We start from the raw sequence: 13,676 nt of genomic DNA, 5'->3' as shown, positions 1-13,676 counted from the left end.
ACTAAACAATACAGAAGACTGGAACAGGTTTCCCCTTTACTAAGGTGCAGTAGAGTCTTACCTCCCACTGTGTTTCTTCTAGTGCAGGAGCAAAGTTGGTCTTCTCTTTCTCGTAGGTCCTCAGCTTGTTCTCTAGAAGGTCCTGCTCCTTCATCAAGTTGGACAGCTCCTCCCGTAGCTGCTTCTTCTCCTGCTGCAGCTGAAACACCTGCAGTTGCAAGAGTTGTTGAGCTCGCTGGTTCTTCTGTGATGTCTGCTTCAGTTTGCTGTTGCATTTCTGCTTCAACCCTTCCATCTCCTCCCGGCAACGCCTTTGCTTCTCTTCGTAGCTTTGGCAGGAGGTGATCTCTTTCTCTTCAAAGCTGCACTGGAGCTCCTGGAGCTCACCCTCCCGTTCCATCAGCTTCTGCTCCAGCTCCTGAATGGCGGACTCCTCTGTGGAGATGGGTGAGCGAACACAAACACTGTTCTCAGTCATATGGGGATGAGTGGAAGACTTGCCTGGGTTGAGGATCTTGGTGCCCCCATCAGAGAAAGACAGAGCTTTCAAGCTCATCATGTTACTCTCTTGAAGGATGGCACACTGAGTGATGTTGTGAGCAGAGCCTCCAAATCGGCTGATGGGGCCAACAGGAGTAATCAGGGGGTCCAGCTGGTAGCTGCTGGCTGTACTGTGTGTGGGCAGGCTGGACATAGAGTTTCTCCCCGAGTCTGAAAGTCCTCCAGAACAAAGAGCAGGCTTACTCTCCAGATCTTTGGCTTTGTCTTGGGTTGGGAACTGCTGAGCAGCATTGCTGTGATCAGGAGAAGAATGGAGAACCGTGTTTGAGTGAGGGAGTACTGGTTTGAAAGCAGTGGCCCTTGCCACACTCTTCTCTGTAGCCTGGGCAGAAGGAGAGAATAGTTAATGCAGTAAGTAGAGGTAGTCCTCTACTTATGACCAGTTGCAATGGTTTGAAGTTACAATGGCCTTTCCTAAGAGTACTTGCAACCCAATTTTGAAGCTACAATGGTCAGCCCTGCCCACTCCAGTCACATGACTACATGGGTGTTGGGCAACTGCACTGCATTTATGGCCATTTGTAGAGTTCCACAGTCATGTGACCATGTTTGCTGAAGGGGTACTTCTGATTTTTGGAAAATTTGGCTGATAACAAACCATTGGTTTGCTTAACAAACATGGTGTTTGCTCACCAACCATGCAAAAAAGTTCACAAAATCAAGTTGATCACATGGGTGATCTGATTTATGGCCATCACAAGTTATGACCATGATGGACAGGCACCATTATGGTTGTAACTTAAGAATTACCTGTACTATCATGGGAGTTTCTACTGGCTTCCTACAATGTGTTAAACAGGTTGTGCTTGATTTTGATTGGATGAGAATGGGGAAGCACTGCTATTTTCATTTTTGGAAGCTTCCCCCCCTAACCCTTTATATCTAAAATCCTGTTTGTAGGCTTCTCAAATGAAGCAGGTGTGTTTACACAACATGCTGTGCTAAGTAGCTTGAAAAGTTTTTTTTTCAAAAATTTGCAAATATTTTCTTGATTTTTTTTTAATGTTGATATGGCCACTTTAGGTCATACAGTTTCCATATAGGTCCTCAAAACACTTGGAAATTGGTTTTCCAGTTTTCAATCAACCTGATTAATGAGGGTTCTGAAGTCTACAGAAGGGACGGGAGACCCAGGAATCTTACATAAGTCTAGGGCTACCAATTCCCTACCCCTTAATTATAATAGCCAAGTTTAACTCAACTCACTAGTTCCAGCTGGTTGGAGCCTGGCTTCAGTTTGGGGGGTGTTGGGGTACCGTAATCACCACTGCTTGTCCCAGCCTGACCTTCCAGCTCACCACCCGAGAGTGGTGCATAGTCTGATCGGTGTGCCTTCTGGTTCACTTTGATGTAAAAGAAGTCCTCGTTCTTATTGCCTTTGGAGCTGGACTTGTTGTGGCCAGCTTCTTGGGTGAAGCTGAACTTCAGCAGACCATCGGAGTACCTGTTCAGCTTCTTCAGCTGGGATGACTTACGCAGCTTGTACTGAGATGCCCGACAATGTTTACTGTGAAAGCTGTGTCCAGAGATAAGGCTACTGACACTTCCCATGATTATAACCTTGAATAGAGAAGTAGAAAGACTGTCCGAGGGATATTGTCCAAGGATTGGTTTTTACAAGGTTGTCCTGACTGCTGGGAGGCAAGGATGATGTGGTCATAGCCAAAGTCTTGCTGTGCCAAAAAGCAGCAATCCTGAGAGGATCAGAAAAGAACATAAGACTAAATGAGAGGAAGACAGGTAATAATTGTGCTCCAAAACAAGACACTATGGATTTGCACTGGGGACTTGCAGGACAGAAATTGCAATGCCTTCAAGCAAGAGTAAAAGGATTACAAATTTGTAAATTCAGGAGGCTAAATGATGAAAAATAATAAGGAAGTGGTGGAACCCACAGAGAATCCAATTGTGGTTTACAAACAGTGATGGGGAGCTACTGGAACATTTGAAGTTTTAAGTCGGTAACATCTGGAAATCCCAATGGTTCTTTTTCAAAAGGCAACTGGCCTGTGTTTTTCCTTGAAGACATTGCACTTCTCATCCAAGAAGCTTCTTCAGTTCTGTCTTCAGAACTGGCTTCACTTCCATCAGAATTGAAGAAGCTTTTTGGATGAGAAGTCTTTAAGTTTAGTTGCCTTTTGAAAAAGCACCTTTGGGACAACCATGACCTGGATGACAGAAAATATCTACCGTATTTTCCGGCGTATAAGACGACTTTTTAACACATGAAAATCTTCTCAAAAGTCGGGGGTCGTCTTATACGCCGGGTGTCGTTCTCCTGTAACCAGGCAGACCAGCCCGAAAGGCTCTGACGAGCCTTAAATGGCTCTGGCAATCCCAGCTCTGAGGATCCCAGCTCTGACAATCCCAGCTGAGTTCCCTGCAACTCAGCTGGGATCGCCAGAAACCACGTAAAAGGAAAAAAGTTTTTTCCCTTTTACTCTGACGATCCCAGCTCTGACGATCCCAGCTGAGTTCCCTGCAACTCAGCTGGGATGGCCAGAGCCATGTAAAAGGGAAAAAGTTTTCCCCCTCCAGCTTGCTTACCTCAGCTGCTAGTCGCAACGCTTGCCTTGCAGGCAAGCAAGCAACTCCCTGCCTGCAATCAAGCAAGGAGTTAGTTGTGGACTTCAACTCCCAGAATTCCTCAGCCAGCAAAGCAAAGCTGGCTGAGGAATTCTGGGAGTTGAAGTCTACAAGTCTTAAAGTTGCCAAGGTTGGAGACCCCTGTTCTATTGGGTAAGTTTTTTTCCCCTTTGGGAGCTTTAAAAAAAATAGTCAATTGGGGTTTTTTTAGTTGTTCTTTTTTAGACCTAGCCATTTAAAGTTTAGGAAGTTTTAAATTTAGCTTTCATATAAAAATAAAAAAAATAAAAAATAAAACAATATTTGTGCAGCTTTCTGAGATTTAGTGTGTTTCTGTAGTGTTTCACTCCAACTACACAAACACACAAAATCTCACAAAGCTGTATGTGGAATTTTGTGTGTGTAAAGTGTGAAAGTTGGTTTTTTGGACTTTTTGTGGCTATGTGAGGTTCCTGCTTGTTACAGGGGCCATTTTGGGTCCAGCACAGCTGCTTTTACATTGTAGGTGAGCCAGTTGATGTTTTTTAATTTTTATTTGGTGTGCATTGGAAGAGGGGCAGTCTTATATGGCGAGTATAGCCCAAACCCTATATTTTAACAGGAAAAGTTGGGGGTCGTCTTATACGCCCAGTCGTCTTATACGCCGGAAAATACGGTAGACATTTTCCTGCCGGAAAAGCCAGGTCTTCACTGCTTTCTGGAAGACCAATAGGGTGGGGGCGGTCTGGACCTCAGGAGGTAATTGGTTCCAGAGAGCCGGGGCAGTCACAGAGAAGGCCCTCCCCCATGGGCCCACCAGCCGACATTGTTTAGCTGACGGGACCCGGAGGAGACCAACTCTGTGGGATCTTACCGGTCGTTGGGAGCTATGCGGTAGAAGGCGGTCTCGAAGATAGCCTGGCCCTAAGCCATGTAGGGCTTTAAAGGTAATAACCAACACCTTGAATTGTGTCTGGAGACCGATAGGGAGCCAGTGCAGCTCGCAGAGAACCAGTGCAATGTGGGTGTATTTAGGTGCACCCACAATAGCTCGCACGGCTGCATTCTGGACCAACTGTAGTCTCCGAACACTTTTCAAGGCTAGCCCCATGTAGAGCGCATTGCAATAATCCAACCGTGAGGTGACAAGGGTATGAGTGACTGTGAGGAGAGCCTCCTGATCTAAGAAGGGTCACAATTGGTGCACCAGGTGACCCTGTGCAAAAGTCCCCCTAGCCACAGCTGTCAGATGTTGCTCTAATCTTAGCTGTGAGTCTAGAAGGACACCCAATGAAATGGAGGACACACAATGAAATATTCCATTTCTATGTTGAACAGTGTGTTTTCTAGGTGTCCAAAGTGTTAACATATAAACATCATCATAATCATAATCATATATACATAAACATATATATGATAATATCAATTGTTATTGAAAAATATACTATCTTCCATTATAGTATCAATTATATAACCATCAAAATATTTACTCATCAGTTTTTCTTTCTCATGTAGTGAGAATATTTCACATAAATCCACTCCTCTAACTTCAGCATCTGTCAATTAACCATTTGTAGAATAGTTTCTATGTTATAAAATATTCCGAGTATTCTTTTCCTTTGATTATTAGGGTTAACCTATCCATTTCTGCACATTCCAGATTTTTTTTGATTATAGTATCATCTATAGGGGTTTCTGGATTTTTCCAGTATTGTGCATATATAATCCTGGCTGCTGTTAGGATATGTAAAATTACTGTGTTTACCCAAAAATAAGACCTCCCTGGATAATAAGCCCAATTGAGCTTTTGAGCGCATGCACTAAAATAAGCACCCCACCGAAAATATTTAAACACATGTACAGCTAGTCCCCACCATTTCCTTTGGTCCTTGCCATGCAAACAATACAAGGTGAGGAGGCACGGCTGGGGGGCGGGGGGAAGGGAGGGGGACCATGCTCCATGCACCTCACACACCCTTACCCAAGAGGAGCTCCCGCAATCTTAGCCACTGTGCCCCTTCTTTCACACTAATGGCCATCACAAAAAGAGTGGCAGGTCCAGCAACATGCCTCACACCCTACTCCTCACCTACTGCCTCCAGCAACCATGGTCACTTTTGTAGCTGCAAAAGTAGCAGGAGGTCCAGTGACGTGGCTCATACATCACTGGGCCTCCTCATTGCTTGCCCCACACCCCAACCTAACAACTGCTCCCACAACCCTAGCCACTGCGCCCCTTCTGTCACACTAATGGCCGTCACAAAGAGTGGCAGGCCCAGCAAAGCGCCATGCGCCTCATGCCCCATTCCCTACTTACTGCCATTTACTCCTGCAGCTGAATGGTGCTTTGATTGAAAAGCGTCCTCGGGCAGCAAAAGTCCCCTGTGCGAGATTTAAAGCTTCCCCAGAGGACTTTTTTCAATCATCACTCTACTTGCTTGAGGAGGGTATCCCTGTTTGTGCGCGCTGTCCTGGCCCCGAAACAGCCAGTCCCGGCTTGCTGAGGAGCAGGGAGAGCAGCCCTTATGCCTCCACTGCATGGAGTAGAAAGCGTAGAAAGAGGGAGAGAAAGAAAAGAAAGAGAGAGGGGGAGAGGAAAAAGAGAGAGAAACAAATGAGAGAGAGAATGGGGAGAGAGAAAGGAAAGAAAAGGAAGAGAGAGGGAGAGGAAAAAGAAACAGAAATAAGAGGGAGAATGGGGAGAAAGGAAAGAAAGAGGGAGAGGAAAAAGAGAAACAGAAATGAGAGAGAGAAGGGGAGAGAGAAGGGAAAGAAAAGAAAGAGGGAGAGGGAGAGGAAAAAGAGAGAGAAACAGAAATGAGAGGGAGGGTTTCCCACATGCAGGGAAACCACAATTGCAAACTCTAAACCCACACACAGGGAAACCACAATGCCAAATCCCAACCAACACACCCCCAGGGTTTTGGATTAATGGATTTAATGATCTAAAATGACTTTTATTTTGACCCCCAAACAAGATGAGTTCAAAAAGAAAGAGCTATTTCATGGAATTCAAGAAAGAAATCATGGAGGATTCTCAGGGCAAGAATCAGGCAGCTTTCTACAACATAGGATCTCCGTATGGTCCGAAAATGGAGAGTAGAGTATGATAAACTCAATCAACAGGTGCAGGAGGGAAATGGTAAGAAGCGCAAGTGTTATTTTCCAAACTTGAAGACAGCACCTGTGAATGGATCGCTGACAGGAGAGCAAAGACTTTGGTTGTACGCAGGGCTGATATTCAAGCATTTGCCCTTGCAATGGCACCACAGTTGGAAATTATCCAGGAACAATTCAAAAGCCTCTCAACACTGGCTAGACGGCTTCCTTCAGCGACATGATGCTGAACTTGTCAAACGGGCACTTGCATTCAAGTTGTTTGTTGATGGCATTGACTTTTCCAAGTACCAGCTCTGCAACATGATCACCATGGATGAAACTGTAGTGTTTATAGGCCATAAAGCTTAAACAGGAATTGATCAGAGGGGTGCCACACAGGGGTGGGTTCTACTTACCTTTACTACCGGTTTGCAGCGAGGCCACGCACGTGCGCTCGCTTCGCTCATGCGCAGAAGCATTTTGATGACATCGGGGTCAGTGAGCGGAGCCTCCCACCAGTTTTACTACCAGTTCTATAGAACCAGTGTGAACGGGGGGCAACCCATCTGTGGGTGAGACGTCGGAGGTGGCTCGGGAGTTCATGGCTTCCATGACAGCTATGGACCTGACCCAGTTAATTCATGGCCCTACCCACACAGGGGGAAACACGCTGGACCTGATTTTTGTCTCTGGACAGTGGTTGAGTGATCTTGAGATAGGGGACATAGTCACTGAGCCCTTGTCATGGTCGGATCACTCTCTCCTTCGCCTTGACCTTCGAACCGCTATACCCCGTCACAGGGAGGTGGAGCCGGTAAGATGGTTCCACTCCAGGTGCCTGATGGAACCTGATAGGTTCCAGATGGAGCTTGGGCCATTTCTTGAGGCTCTGGCACACGCCTTGACTAGGGACCTAGTGGCCGCCTGGGATAGGGCAGCCGCTGGAGCTCTGGATCGGGTCGTGCCTTTGCGGCCTCTGACCCGGTGCCGATCTCACCTAGCTCCTTGGTTCACTGAGGAGCTGAGGGAGATGAAGCGCTGGAAAAGACGCCTAGAGAGTAGTTGGAGGGCCAGTCTTTCTGAATCCGACCGGACACTGGTAAGATCTCATATTAAGAATTACCTAGTGGCAATAAAAGCAGCAAAATGTACATATTTTGCTGCTCTTATTGCGTCATCAGATAATCACCCGGCCACTCTGTTTAGGGTGACACACTCCCTGCTCCACCAGGAAGTGCGGGAGGACCCCTTGGAGGGTAGAGCCGAGGATTTTGTTCAATATCTGCATGACAAAATCACTCAGATTCGGTAAGATCTGGACTCCAACTGGGTAGTTCCAGGGGGGATGACTGAGGCAGGTCTTGAGAATGTTAACTGGGATGAGTTTGATCCTGTGACCCCTGAAGACGTGGACAGGATTCTGGGTGGACTGAACGCGACATGTTTATTGGACCCGTGCCCCTCCTGGTTAGTGCTGGCTTCCCGGGAGGTGACGCGAGGCTGGCTCCAGGGGATTATAAATGCTTCGTTGGGTGAGGGTGACTTCCCCGCCCCCTTGAAAGAGGCGATGGTGAGGCCTCTCCTCAAGAAGCCTTCCCTGGACCCGGCAGTGTTGGCTAATTATCGTTCGGTCTCCAGCCTTCGTTTTGTTGCGAAGGTTGTTGAGAGTGTGGTTGCGCGACAGCTCCTCCAGTACCTGGATGAAATGACGTATCTGGATCCGTTCCAGTCAGGCTTCAGGCCTGGGTACAGCACGGAAATGGCATTGGTCGCATTGGTTGATGATCTCTGGAGGGCTCGGGACAGGGGTTGCTCCTCTGTCCTGGTCCTATTAGACCTCTCAGCGGCTTTTGATACCATCAACATGGTAACATGCTGCACCGGTTGGAAGAGTTAGGGGTGGGGGGCACAGTATTACGGTGGTTTTCCTCCTTTCTCTCTGACCGGTTGCAGTCTGTGTTGGCAGGGGGGCAGAGGTCGACCCCGAGGCCCCTCATATGTGGGGTGCCACAAGGGTCGGTCCTCTTGCCCCTTTTATTCAACATTTATGTAAAGCCGCTGGGTGAGATCATCTGTGGTTTTGGGGTGAAGTACCACCAGTACGCTGATGACACCCAGCTGTACATCTCCACCCCGGACCACCCCAACGATGCCCTTGAAGTGATGTCCCGGTGTCTGGAGGTCGTGCGGATCTGGATGGGGAGGAACAGGCTCAGGCTCAACCCATCCAAGACCGAGTGGCTGTGGTTTCCGACGTCCCGATATAGTCAGTTGACGCCATCGCTGACTATTGGGGGCGAATCGCTGGCCCCCACGGAGAGGGGTCGCAACTTGGGTGTCCTCCTGGATTCACGGCTGTCTTTAGAAGAGCACTTGATGGCCATGACCGGGAGGATTTTTCCTCAGGTTCGCCTGATTCGCCAGTTGTGTTCCTTTCTGGATCGGGACTCCCTACACACAGTCACTCATGCCCTCATCACTTCCTGCCTGGACTACTGTAACGCTCTCTACATGGGGCTCCCCTTGAGGAGCACCCGGAGGCTCCAACTGGCGCAGAGTGTGGCCGTGTGGGTGGTTATGGGAGCAACATGGTGCTCCCGTGTGACACCTATCCTGGGCGAGCTGCACTGGCTCCCGGTGGTCTTCCGGGTGTGCTTCAAGGTTTTGGTCACCACCTTTAGAGCGCTCCATGGCTTAGTACCTGGTTATTTATGGGACCGCCTACTACCACAAGCAGCCTCCCACCGGCCGGTACGCTCTCATAGAGAGGGGCTCCTCCGGGTGCTGTCAGCTAAACAATGTCGACTGGCAGCCCCCAAGGGGAGGGCCTTCTCTGTGGGGGCACCCACTATCTGGAAAGAGCTCCCCCCAGAGATACGGAGGATGCTGGATCTGCGCACTTTCCGCCATGCTCTTAAGACTCTACTATTCCAGCAAGCCGGCCTGGCCTAATTTTCTCCCCTGTTTTAAAATTCTTTTAAATCAAAATTTTAATCTGTTTTAAATTATTGGGATTTTTAATTGTCTCAGGCTAAATTATTTAATCTGGTTTTAATTATGTTTTTTAACTTTTGTATCTATGTATTTTATTTTGTGCCTGTTCACCGCCCTGAGTCCTTCGGGAGTAGGGCGGTATATAAATCTAATAAAACAAACAAACAAACAAACATAAAGCTTAAACAGGAATTGATCAGAGGGGTGCCACACAGGGGTGGGTTCTACTTATCTTTACTACCGGTTTGCAGCGAGGCCGCACACGTGTGCTCACTTCGCTCATGTGCAGAAGCATTTTGATGACATCGGGGTCAGTGAGCGGAGCCTCCCACCGGTTTTACTACCAGTTCTATAGAACCAGTGCGAACCGGGGGCAACCCACCATTGGTGCCACATCGATTTATATTCCTTCAATGGGATATGAAAGTGAATGTGTTACGTGCATATTGGCTATTTGGCTGGATGGAAGCAAAGTCCCACCTCTAATAATCACCAAGGGAAAGAAGGAAAAAATTGAAAGGGTTTCAGGGATTTACGTCCTTGAAACTGAAAAGGCCTTGTGCACCCAAGGAGATAATAAGCTAATGCTCCCACTTGTTGTGCGAGGTGGCCAAAGAGGCATGGCAGTCTGGGATTCAGCCAGCACTCACTGTGCCAAGGACATGAAAACATTTCTTGCCCAGCGCAGGATTGATCAAATTATAATACCTGCAGGAATGACAGGCTACCTCCAGACACTGGACATCGTTATTAACAAGCCGTTCAAGGACCATCTCCACATCCAAATCAATGAATACATTGAACACAGAATCGTAAGAAACCAGTGTGGGAATTTCGTTAAGCCTAGCCCGCCAGAGCTTGTGACTTGGGTCAAGAATGTGTGGGACAAAATCAGTGACACCTGGGTTGCCCGCGCAGTACAAGCAGGCTACATGGACAGGAGGTACTCTTTTAAGGAGATCTCTATTGCTAAACATGAGCGATTGGAACCAATGGTTTTGAACAAAATGGACTCACAAGAAACTCAGACTGGAATTCAGGGTATGGAATATTTTGATCATGTTATAGAACAGTGTTTCTCAACATTGCCAAATCTAAGATGTGCAGACTTCAATTCCTAGAATTCCCTAGCCAGACTTGCTGGCTGGGGAATTCTGGGAGTCGAAGTCCACATGTCATAGAATTGCTAAGGTTGCGAAACACTGTTATAGAAGAAGACTTCCAAAATAATAAGACCCCCTCCACCCCGAAAATAGGGCCAAGCGCTTATTTCAGGTTCAAAAAATTATAAGACATGGTCTTATTTTTGGGAAAACACAGTAAATATGTGTTACCCTTATTATAGTTTCCTGGGAGCATGCCCAACAAGAATGTCTCAGGTTTCAAATCTATGTTTTGTTTTGTCATAGTTTCCAACCATATGTGTATTTTCTTCCAGTATTTTTTTGCTTTGGGACATGTCCACCACATATGATAATATGAGCCTGGTATTTGGTTGCATTTCCAACATTTAACAGATTTATTTTTATACATATTTGTTAATCTTGCAGGTGAATAACGCCATCTATAAAATGTTTTATAGAGGTTTTCTTTATACGCTGTTGACATTGTGAGTTTATGATTTCTATTCCATAATTTATACCACCTGTCCAAATCTATTTATAGCCAAATTCTTGGTCCAAATTATCATAGTTTCTTTTACTTGTTCTTCCTCCAATTTGTAAGTTAATAAGTAGTTGTATATCCTCTTGATTAATTTTTCACCTGTTCCCATTAGAATCTGGTCTAGCTCATTTGGTTTGTTGTAAAACTCATACTCCTGCCTATCTTTTTCATACCTGGATTGCATATGCAACTGTGGCCACCATGATAGGTCAATCCCTAACTTTTTGGTTCTTGTTTTGTTTTTAGCCCCCCCCATTTGTTTAATATGTTCTTATATCGTATAATTTTATCCATATTTATGACGTTAGGATATATCCATGCCTCCATTATAGATAACCATACTGGCACTTTCAGGTAGTGTTGATCTTTAATTTTGGTCCATGCTAGCAGTAATACATGTCTAATTTGATGCCTCTGGAAGTAGCTGTGTATCTTGCCCTTCTCGTACCATAGGAAGGCATGCCATCTTAATTGCAAATCATGACCTTCCAATGTTAATAGCCTTATATTCCTCAGATTCACCCATGTAAGTGCCGATGCTTGGTAATATAGTTCCCAATCTGGAAGACCAAAACCTCCTCTACTTTTAAGATCTTGTAACATTTTAAATTTTATTCTTGCCTTTTTTCCTTACCATACAAATTTTAATATCATCTTATTTAGGTCTTCAAAATATTTTTTCCCCAATTTTATTGGGATCGTCTGAAACAGTTATAATAATCTCGGCAGAATATTCATCTTGATTGTGGCTATTCTACCCAATAGGGACAGTTGCAGGATTTACCAATTTTCCAAATCCGTTTTAATTTGTGCTTTCAGTTTGTCATAGTTATCTTCTTTGAGAGTCGCACATCTTGACTTCCGGGTTGCTGTTTGTCGCTGCCAGACGTTCCTTTGGGATCGTCAGCTTCCATCGCCTGTTAGAGCCACCTTCACAACGGAATGGCGGCTCAAAAAAACTCCGTTTCCATGAGGAAATGGAGATAGAGCCGGCAGGGGTGGGTAGAACTCTCTGCGGAGTCCCAAAAGTTTTTCCTTTACTTTTGGGACAGAGCGGATGAGATGCCCCGTATCCCCAGCCGCCGCTCCGGGCTTTGGGAGACCTCTGCTGATGCAGAGCCAGGCGTCAAAAGCAAGCCTGCAAATTTAACAGACTACTCAAAGAAAATGTGAGCTGGACCTGTAATACTGAACCGCAAGTATTTTACTGATTTTTTTAAAAAAATTACTTAAGAGAGAGGAGGAAAAGAAAGAGGAAAAAAAAAAGCCTTTTAAAATGGCGTCGGCTGGAGGAGAGGCTGAAAGGGAAAGTCCTTCCGTTTTCTATTACTACAATGTAGCGGAATAAATACCACTGGCTACATTTGTAGACAAAACTTCGCTCCTGTGTCTTTTTCTCTTTTTTTTCCCTTGGAGACCTGATATTGTTGTTGATTGGAAAGAAGTCCTTTTTTTCTTTCTTTCTTGCTTTTTTTTTAACAAAGCCTGCCTGGGCGGAAACATGGCACTGAGACTCATAAAGTCAGATAAACAAGAAGGGGGGGGATCCCCCCACCAACAACTTAAAGGAACAAGTCTTAATTCTTCAGTCTCAGAAACCTGATTTTAATATAATAGAATTTTTTATAGAGGAGATTGAAAGAAGGGAGGAGATTGTGAATCAGCAATTTGAAAAATTTAAGCAGGAAATTAAAGAATTGGTGAAATCTAAGTTTGATTTTTTGGAGAAAAAATTCTCAAAAGTGGTTAATGGTTTTACAGGATTTATGATACAGTTGGACACAAATACTAATGTACTAGAGTCTAAAATGGAAGAAATTCAAGATAAATTGGACAATAGAATTCAAAAAATTGAAAATGATTTGACAAACACTCAGGATAATAGCTTAGAAGAAAAACCTAAAATGGATGCTGATCAAAAGTATGGTAATGCAGAAAATCTGCAACAGAAGATTGAAAAAGAGATTTTAATGGTACAATATAATTTCACAGAATATGCGATAAGATTAAGAGGTTTGCAGGAAAATAATAGAGATGATTTAAGGAAAATATCTTCTGAATTTCTAGCTGGGATTCTAAAGGTTCAACCTGACGAAGTGTTTTGTAGGATCGACAGAGTTTATCGAATCAACTCCTGGATTGCCAAGCAAAGGCAATTGCCTAGAGATGTGGTGATTTATTTTACAGATAAAGAAATTAGGAATAATATCGTACAAAATTCCTTCAATTCTAATTTGCAATTGTATGGAAGAAAGATTTGGATTTATAAGGAACTCCCACCTAAGATATTGATGGAAAGGAAGAAATTTGGTTTTCTGGTGAATGAGTTAAAAAAGAGAAATATCTCATTCAGGTGGGACGCCCCAGTTGGTATTATATTTAGATACCAAGGAGAAAGATATCAGCTAAATACTGTTGAAAGAGCGGAAGAATTTTATCAAAATAGGTTGAAAATGAACTTAACATCTTCAGGTATAATACAGGATAAGCAGAAGGAGCCGGAAATAAAGGTAAAATATCGAATTACAGAGACTGTACCAGATGAATTGCCTTTGGATTTATTGGATACCCCAGCTGGACTATCTACAAATTTGAGAGAAGAGGCATCTAATCTTAATGTGATGACTTATCAAGGCAAGGATAAACATGGAAACCAATTAGGGGATATACAAGGGATAAAAAAGAAACATGAGATACAAAAGCAAAACCAACAAGACCAATCTACAAAGCAGAATAAAAACCGACCAGATGATACACATTTTGTAGAAAGGGAACCAGGATGGAAACCAAAC

The 13,676-nt window shown here is 44.8% G+C and overlaps 1 protein-coding gene across 2 annotated transcripts in view; it reads right to left on the bottom strand.

The window, feature by feature from the left end:
- LZTS1 (leucine zipper tumor suppressor 1) overlaps nucleotides 1-13,676 on the bottom strand; it is a 102,405-nt gene that overhangs the window by 10,592 nt on the left and 78,137 nt on the right. For both annotated transcript variants that reach the window (XM_034436905.3, XM_087875831.1), the window contains exons 2-3: nucleotides 1,768-2,255; nucleotides 62-883 (exon numbers count right to left, since the gene is read on the bottom strand). In XM_034436905.3, the coding sequence (XP_034292796.1) occupies nucleotides 62-883; nucleotides 1,768-2,112 (1,167 nt within the window). In that variant the 5' untranslated portion in view covers nucleotides 2,113-2,255. The remainder of the gene's footprint in view (nucleotides 1-61; nucleotides 884-1,767; nucleotides 2,256-13,676) is intronic.

Source organism: Pantherophis guttatus, chromosome 9 (assembly GCF_059756535.1).
Source record: "Pantherophis guttatus breed Tessera chromosome 9, ASM5975653v1, whole genome shotgun sequence".
NCBI classification, from domain to species: Eukaryota; Metazoa; Chordata; class Lepidosauria; order Squamata; family Colubridae; genus Pantherophis; species Pantherophis guttatus.
The sequence above is the reverse complement of the archived record's forward strand: the minus strand, read 5'-3'. Positions and strand labels throughout refer to the sequence as shown.